The sequence below is a fragment of the Carya illinoinensis genome, chromosome 2 (genome assembly GCF_018687715.1).
Source record: "Carya illinoinensis cultivar Pawnee chromosome 2, C.illinoinensisPawnee_v1, whole genome shotgun sequence".
Taxonomy (NCBI): domain Eukaryota; kingdom Viridiplantae; phylum Streptophyta; class Magnoliopsida; order Fagales; family Juglandaceae; genus Carya; species Carya illinoinensis.
In genome coordinates, this window is record NC_056753.1 from 16,006,971 (window position 1) to 16,016,843 (window position 9,873).

The following is a 9,873-nucleotide window of genomic DNA, read 5'->3' on the forward strand; positions in this document are numbered from 1 at the left end:
CCTATTATTTTGTTGTGAATCAATCTAGTGATATTTGTTATAAGATTTTCTAGTTTTTTGTTGTGAATCAATATTATGAATCAATTTGTGAAATGTGAATCACTAATCTCTGTGTTTAACTCTCACTCATTCCTCTCTCTCTCTCATCGCACCATCGATGACGCTAGCAAACCGACCAGAAGCTTCCCCTTCACCGGCTAGTTTCAGTTGAGATGTTGGTATTTTCAACAAATTAGTGAGGTTTTGATTTTAGACAAAAATTGCATCGAGACCTTCAGTTTTCAACTCTAGAACACTCCCTATGCATTGGGTTACTTAGTCAAACCTTTGTGCTCAGCAAGATTGGGAGTGAAACCTTTTTGTTAGAAATTTTGTCATTATCCTTTGTTGAACAATGACCTGTTCTAAGATTGATGTGCCATTTGTTAGAAACGATAAGAGAAAAAGTAAAGTAAGAAATAGAATCAATCATATACCACACAAGGTTTATATATTTCGACAACGTATCTATGTTCACAAAGTTACAGATAATTTTATTTAGATGAAAATCAAATACACAGTGATGCAATATGATGATAGTAAGGAAATAAATAATATTTATAGTAAATCCTAATTAGCAGGTAAATCCTACTTAACAGGTCATGTTGGATTAATTCAAGAACTAAAAAATGGTCCAAAAGTTTTTCTCAAAATGAAAACCCTCGAATCGTGGTGAAAATCCACAAAAAAATTATAATAAATTTTTATCAGATCAAATCATCAAACCAGACCGCTGCGAAATGCCCTTGGTAAAGCTTGAGTCAAAATCCCCAAGCTTGTTCATTATTCTATCCATAGTTTCTTAAATGCCTAGATTCCTTCTTTGGTTGGCTCGTTCAAATCATAATCTGTCTAACACAAAAACTGATACTCTCATTGACTTCGATGTAATCATTATTACATCTCAACCTCTCGATTTATAGTGCCTGAGTGCAAATATTTTTCTTCAAATTTGTGGACCATTTTTTGTGCATTTTAGGTTAACATTATGAATGTGAGCCTTGCTTTAATTTCTGTTAGCAACTATTTTATAGAATGCTTTCAAACTGCTTGAAAAAATGCTCTTTCCAAACAAATTATTGTTCTTTTAGTTTGACAATGCTTAAAAGGGTTTGACAAAACTGTCACACCCAAATATTTTTGTAAGAATTTTGTGCATACATTTACTTAAAACATATTTTCCTCGTAGGAATATCATTATCAAGGTCAATATTTTTTTTATTGGCACCGAGCATCCAGGAACAGCATGTCGACTAATCCTAAAGGTGCATAGGCCCTCAACAAAAAGTTTCCCACAAGTGCACCTCGAGTGATTTAAGGAAAAAATCTCTCAATCTGATAGCCCTTAAAAATTGTTTAAAACCAAGGAGATTTGAATTTTAGACTCAAGGTTAACATCATTGATAAGAAGTAATCTCAGTTAATATTTGAATTGACGAGGATAGGGTTATGCAATTATTTTGTTTGGTATGATGAAGATTTTGGCAATAAAGTTGTTCTAAGGAAAATATTTAATATTGAAGATGTGTAAAAATATTAAAAAGTTAGAGGCAGGGGGTTGTAGGCATTTGGCAAAGAAAATTAAAATGTTGAAATTGATTGTGCTGCTCTCTTGGATAATAGTCATCGTAGCTTGTTGTTTATCGTATAGGACAGCGAGCAGAGGAAAGGTTGTATATGCACTATGTTAATATAATGTATAGAGTTTTTGGGCATGTCTTTGTATGGATAGCTTTATTTGGGCATGACAACTATGGAAAAGCAAATCCTTAATCAAGCAACTCAATGTTAAGCCAAAATTGTGCCAAATCCAAATAAAATTCACATTGCTCTGATATTAGTTTACAAAAACTAATACATCTATAAAAAAATTACACAAACTAATCTCACAAATTGCATAGTTTCATCTGATCTGTTAGATTTACTTAATAATAAAATTAACTTTAAATTTGACGAACCACATCAAGTTATATTAGTTTGTGAAATTGTTTTTATATAATCCCTTTGTGGCCAGAATATTTTCCAAAACATAAAGGAAAAGAAATACAATAATGTCTTCACTTTCTATCCATTCCCATTGAGGGAGAATTTCAATCTTGCTAAAGATTAGTCCCATCGAGAGAGTTAGGGCTTGGATTTTGAGTATGCTTAATTAGTTTATCAATTCCCATTGAGAGAGACTTGAATCAATTTCATGATCACTTATTTGGATAAGGGTGTAATTGGTCCAGTTCCAGGGAGTCACGGACTAAAAATTTCGGTCTATCATTTTTGCTAAACCAGACCATTAGCTATCGGTCTGGTTGGTCCATTAAGTTTGATTCAGTCCATGAACATTTTTTTTTATTGTATATATATGGTTAATGAAATTAAATTTTCTTTAGCATTTTATATATGGTTAATTAATATTAAATAATTTTATCGTATTTATGATCAATGGTGATTCCTTAGATGAAAATTATATAATTAACTTATACAACAAATATATAAAATAATATATTATATATAATATTTAAAAAATATATAAAAATATATACATTCAGTTGGTCTTAGTTCGATTTGGTCCAAAAACATAACACCCCAAGACTGACCAATAAGACTATCGATCAGATTGGTTTTTCCAAGCTAATACGGTCCTTTTACATCCCTAGATTTGGAGGTTTCTAATTTGGACATCTTGAGCGGAAGCACGATTTCACTAGAATATTTTCCAAAACGTAAAGGAAAAGAGATACAACAATGTCTTCACTTTCTATCCATTCCCATTGAGGGGGAATTTCAATCTTGCCTAAGGGGGAGTTCTGTCATGTCCGATCCAGTCCCGGGGAATTTTGTGGATCGAACCTATTTGATCCAGAGTTTTCCCACCCTGGACCTGACCGAATAGCCATAAAGATCAGTTTGGTCCGATCCCATTTGTGATGGTCTAATCTGGTTGGTCTATTCGGTCCAACCCTGTTCCAAATGGGCCAATGACCTAATCTTTATATTTCATATTTTTCGGCCCAATAGTGAAGTCTCACTAACAGTTTATCCAATTTTAAGTCAAAAATACCAAAAAATAACTTTAAAAAAAATAAAAATAATCATAAAAGAAAAATTGTCTATATACAATAAATTTGAATAAAAGATTTTACTACAAAAAAATAAAAATTTTCTATATCCATCCAAATAATTTAAACAAAGTTATCAATTATAGTATTTAATATTTATCATATAGCAAACTAGAAACTTATTTATTATAACTATTAAATTAATAATACACTATTACACTAGTACTAATGCTATAACTATATTAACTAATAACTATACTAGTAGTATTATTAAAATATTGAATGTTAGTGATAAATTAGTAATTTTATATTAAATAATAGTAATTCTCTTATTACTAATAATCTATGTAGTTATAGTGATTTAATACTAACATATTAAGTTAACTATACTAATACTATTATAAATTTATACCTATATTATAATTTATACTATAACTCTTATAATATGTTAATATATACTAGTACTATATATTATAGTTATACATTAAACAATATAATAATACATTAATACTAAATATATATACTTATAAACTTATAGTGATTTAGTTATTATGATTAGTATAACTATATAATAGTATTAGTATTAGACTATTAATATAGATATATATTAGTAATATTAGTTATTGTGAATCAGTGATTTAGTATAACTATATTCTACATTACTATATTAGAGACTAGGGTATTAGTATTAATATAAATATTAGTATTAGTTATAACTATATAGCCGATATTAGAATTTAGACTATATAATAGATTAATAGTATTAGTACAACTGTATAAATATATTGTATAGCTATATATTAGTATTAATTATAGTGATTAGTATAACTATATAATATTATTAGTAGTATACTATTAGTGTAGCTATATATTAATATTACTTTTTTTTTTTTTTTTGATGGAAAATGCTTCATTGCATTCATTCATAATCGAAGTTACAACTGTGACTTATCAATACAGGAAAACCAGACTATAAGTCAACTACCGCATCTGCTCAGGAGCTTCCCCGTCAACAAATTACTTTGTGACGGACATTGTCTAAACTTCTATACCTTCTCTCCTAACAATAGTCAACAGAGAAAGCGCTCTGTCAAAACAGAGCTAAACAATCTTTCTTTCAAAGAAGAAAGATACACCCACACTCCATCTTCCTAAAGAGGAGGAGTACATCCACACTCTCTCCTCTCCAAAGAGGAAGAGTACCACCACCTACCATCCTCCAAAGAGGAGTAGGACAAAAACCCACAGTCCTCCAAAAAAGGAGTGGGACTCCAACCTATTTATTATTAGCAAACTAAAACAGAACAACAATTAAAAAACAAAAGCAAAAACTGATATCAGCTTGTATGCCCGTGGGCCCAGCCCAAGCCCAACCCAGCTTATGTGCCCGTGGGGGCCCAGCCCAAGCCAACCCGTTAGGGTTGCATCGCCTGCATCTCCCGCCGCCACCCCCGTTAACCATTCTGCCCGAGCCAGCCTCTCCACCACGATGCATGGAGAGCACCACCGACCCAGGTGAAATCACGGCATCCGTGGGTAAGCAGCCAAAACCGCGCACCAAAACCAGATCGGCCAACTCCTTCGTCCCGGCCAAACCAAAACCATCGCCAGCCCATAACCACCGAATCCATCCTTCCACCACTTCGGCTAGACTAGAGGCCGGAGACAAAATCAATCAAGCCGGCGAGAAGCTTATTCCATACACCCAAACCAGACCAAAAAAGAAACGAAAAAGAAAGCAATCTAGCCAAACGAAGAAAGAAAACAAAAACGAAAACAGAAACGTAACGGGAAAAACCAAAACGAAAATAAAAACAAAGGGAACACTGCGATTCCGGCCACCATCCCAAAGAGTGAATCCCATGAGTTACATCCGGATTCCACCCCAAACCCCTTTGAAACCACCATGCAGCTCGGCATACCACCCGAAAAAACCCTCTGTTTTCCATGGTTAAAACAGAGATCCTTCAACCCACGGGTAATACCCAAAACCAACATGCAAAAATCATCTCCAGGAGCAAATCCGAATCAAACTCACACCGAAATCCTTTGAGCAAACCCCACAGAAGACTAAACCATACCAGTCAGGAGCATCACCCAGCCCGGATCCGAGAACCTCCACCCCCAAAATAAATCAATCTCCGCCCAGCTGGGTGTAAAAACGGAGAAGAGGCCTCGGGACGGACCACCGCCTCTGGTGGAGGCCATAGAACACAGGATTTATTTTAGATGAAAAGAAAGAAAAAAACAGGAATGAAAGGTTTGAGGGAGGAGGGAGGGAGGAGCCGGAGCCCCTCCTCCCTCGGACGGTGTTCAACTTCTTTTTCCTAAACTATTAGTATTATTGTTTTTTTTATATCATATTAGACTATTAGTATATTAGTATAAATATTAGTATTAGTATATAATTATAAATGTTAGTATTAGTTAATAATTATATAAAAATTATATAATTAATTTATACAATTATTTATATAAATAATATATATAAATAGTAAAATATATATTTTTAAACTTTTCATTTGGTTCGGTCTGGTCTGGGGAGAAAAACCCTTGAACCAAGACCAGACCAAATGAATTCGGTACTATAGAGATTAGACCATACCCAGTCTAAAAATGGCCAGTTTAGTCAGTTTTTTCAATCTGAACTTGCCGAATTTTACTCCTAATCTTGCCAAAGATTAGTCCCATCGAGAGAGTTAGGACTTGAGGATTTCGAGTATGCTTAATTAGTCTATCAGTTCCTATTGAGAGAGACTTGAATCAATTTCTTGATCACTAATTTCGATAAGGGTGTAATCATCCCAATCAGTCCTAGGGAGTCATGGACTGAAAATTTCAATCTGTCATTTTTGCCAAACCGGACCGTTAGCTAACGGTCTGGTCAGTCCATTAAGTTTGATTTGATCCACGAACATTTATTTTCATTGTATATATATGGTTAGGGTAATTAAATTCTCTTTAACATTTTATATATAGTTAATGAATATTAAATAATTTTATTGTATTTATGGTCAATGGCAATTCCTTAGATAAAAATTACATAATTAACTTATCAACTAATACATATATAAATATATACATTCAGCCAGTCTCGGTTCGGTTTGGTCCAAAAAAATAATACCCCAAGACTGACCAAAAAAACTATCAATCCGATCGATTTTTCTTATCCAGTACATTCCTCTTACATCCCTAGATTTGGAGGTTTCTAATTTGGAGATCTTGAACGGAAGCACGATTTCGGAGTTTAGGGACTTCTATAATAAGGTTTCAAACTGGGGGGAGACGTGTACATCAAGAGCTAAAGTGTCTTATGTAGACATTGAGGGCATTTTCAAAAGTTTTGATTTTATTTTTTTAGTACAGTGCCACATGGCATATAGATGTGTGTCTGACGCTCTAATTCTAGATTGCACTCTCTTTAATCAACCAAACTTGTAGCAAGTTTTCGTCTTAGTGCAATTTTAGTCCACTACTAGCATTTTTGTCACTCCCAATAGAAAAATTACCTACCATTTTTCAGACCTTTTTGTGGTAACAGAAGTATGCTAAACAAGCTGCAGTTTTAACACTTGTCCTCCACATACAGCAAAATAGACTTAGACAGTACATCAGCATCAAACAAATAACAATTTCTCTCAATCACTTATTATTCACCTTTGTTAAAAGAGCTATGATAATTTATAATTGACACATAAAAGAGAGGAAGGGGGCGGTGGGGCAACAAAAAGAAAACACACCATGCAACTCCTTTGATACTCTATTTATGTACAGAATATTTCTGAGCTATATAATTTAGGCATGAATAGCTTCATTAAAAGGAATCAACTAGCACACAAAGAAAGAGGTATCACATTCTTTATCTAACTATTATTGAACAACCTGTACTTCCTTCAATCACTACGTTAGGGCTTCCATAGATTTCTGTATTCTGGTGCCATCTGTCTGAGTCACTGACTTGGATGCCTGAAGTAAACTTTGAATCCCACGTCCCAAACTGGCAATTGATGGAGCAGCAGGAAGAGATTCAACAGCACATTCAATCCCATCTCCAAAAGCAAGCAAGCCTGTGCAAGTTGCAACACTACACCCAAATGTGGCCCATGGTAGGAAACCAATTGGTCGTACCTGTCGTTTCCTCATTATTTCATAGAATGCTGTTCTCATCGCTGAAAAACTGGTCTTCTCCACAGAGGCTATAACACTGTGGCTTAATACGCGGATCTTCTCAGCAGAAGCAGTTGACTTCAAGATGGATGTTTTTGCTCCATGACTTGCAACACCTGGAGCTACAGCTTTTGATGAAGCAAGAATCTTGCTAAGGGGCAGTGCCACTGCCTTCTGAGTTTGGCTCAAAAAAAATTTAAGATAAGCAGGAATTTTAAATGTTAAAACCTTCATCACTGTTGATGCAGGAACGACTTTAGAGAGAGATGAAGCTCCTAAAACTGCTGTTGCACCCGCCCCAACTGCCACCACAGGTTTACCAGTCAATAACCGTTTCTTGTTTGTATGATTTGAATGTTCATCATCATCTTCACAATTCATGACAATCTGTTCAACCAATTCCTTGACATCTGGAGGAACAGGAGTGTTCCAGTGTTTCCTAAGACCTGCTAAGCTACTAGCATCCACAACTGCCACTATAGTCTTGAACTTCTTAGTTTGGCTTCGAAGAGTCTGTGCAAAGAGCACATGTGACTTATCCTCTATTGGAAGCTCTGAAAACTCCACCTTTACTGATTTGGGATTTCCTATTTTGTTAATGGGTAGCCGACCAGCATTGTTTAAAGCAATTCTCAGCCCCTCAACTGCGATTCGAAAGTCGTAGACCTCAGATATGATGCTGGTGTCCACAGTTGCACCTCTATTGACATCAAGAAGCATTTTCTGAGCATGAGCTAGAGCCCTTCCAATTGATGGGAGGCCAGCAAATATATTATGTAGATCCAAAAGTAATGGATAAATAGACTGGGCAAATGGTGGTGCCTCAAAACTGCATATTGGTTGAATTGCATCTGAGCCCACCTCTGATACAGAACTCAAGTGGTGAAACCTCAATATCGATAAATCCATATATGGGGATAATGACTTCACCATCTGTTTTTGAACATCACCAGTTAGGCAAAATCTCTGTGAATTTGAGAAAACAACAGAGCCTGCTCTCTGAGGAACCAAACTACTTACCAGACCTTGAAACTTGTTCCCCGTGTCAAGTTTACCCAAGCTATCATCCTCACCACAAAATTTCATAAATGGGGATTCAAGCACCAAGAATGAAGACCCAAACTCCTCAGCCGCTTTCTTGGCTGCTATCAAATGTCCATGAAAACCAATCCCAAAAATCTCTCGCAAAACCACATTGCCAGCAACATTCTCATACTTCTCCTTATTAATCTTATCAATAAAACACCGCTTAAGCACTTCAAATGATGATGTGGGGACTGGGTCATGAACCCCATCTCTTAATTCACTCTCTTCTAATTGAATTTCGGTCAGAGGTAAATGACCAACCTGAGCCACAACAGCATCAGGTCTAACCTCCCTAATTAAAGACTCAGCATCTAAAGCTGATCGCTCAGATAAATTCTGAGCAGCGAGTATGTAAATCACGGATTGTGTTTCAGGCTCTTGAACTGCGAAAATGAATTTCTTCGTGTGTTCAGGTACCGAAAGTTTACGAACCAATTTATCCGACACTCTCAGGTCATCATATTTCAGTACTGAAAAAGGCCATGAATGTTGTAGGTTCCAGAAAAATGCGAGTGCCATTGCAAGAACATTAACGCTCCGTTGGGCGAATCACGCCAATAAGGAAAATCTATTTGTACTTTATTTCGCAAAAGAATAAAGAAAATCAATCTTCCCCTCTAAAGAGTCTTTAACAGACAAAACCGAGGCGTAGACTGCTGCCCCTTTCAGAACCCAGATAAACTAAAAAAAAAAACCCACAAATTCCTAAACCCGACTCTGTTCTACTCCAACTTTTCCTCATCAACCAAACGGGGCATAATCGAAAACCGACTAAACCCTAAACTTTCACACTGAGAAATTGAACCAAGAAGAAGGAATCAACAATAAGGACACATCAACAGTAGAGTTCAGCAGAATGGTTAAACTGGAGGTAACAAATTCTCGAGAAAAATAAGGAAACTTAGGCGAGGAAAATCAAGGTCTATCCGGAAAACATCTTAAGATAAATACAGCATGATTTGGGTATGCCGTCAAGGTACCTGGTCTGTTTGCCTAGAATGATCTCGCGTTCCTTGAACTTCAAAAGTCTTCGAGAAAAACTCGGGCGAAGTTCTATGGTTGGTGTGCATCGCTAGGTAAAAGATGGGGGTTGCCAAGGGCACTTGCGTTCCGAGTCGGCGAGTCGGACTGCGTAAAAACTTGGCCCCACAGTCCTGACTCCTACTCATAATTTCAAAATTCATATAGCTAGCAATAAATTTTTAGACCTTTTTTTTTTTTTTTAATATAAATTTTTAGACCTAAATATCCACTGCTCGAACTTAATACATCATTATATTTTTTAACAGGAGATTGTTTAGATAGTGAAAGAGACGTGATAGTTTTAAATAAAGAATTATATTATATATAATTATTTTTATATATTGTTTTGGTATTTTATTGATATGTTTGGTTAAAATAATTTATTTTATATTAAAAAATGATACAGTGAATCATATTAATTAAGTTTGTAAAAAGTATATAAAAGTGATTATATTTAAAATTTTTGTTAAATGAACATTTGAAGTTGAATAAAAATTTTTTAGAA

General features: G+C 35.1%; 1 protein-coding gene across 1 annotated transcript; it reads right to left on the minus strand.

The window, feature by feature from the left end:
- Positions 1-6,711: 6,711 nt before the first annotated feature.
- LOC122300188 lies at positions 6,712-9,512 on the minus strand. The gene is given in 1 exon segment (XM_043110672.1): positions 6,712-9,512. A coding segment is annotated over 1 exon segment (1,902 nt). The 5' UTR covers positions 8,865-9,512; the 3' UTR covers positions 6,712-6,962.
- Between the last annotated feature and the right edge of the window lie 361 nt (positions 9,513-9,873).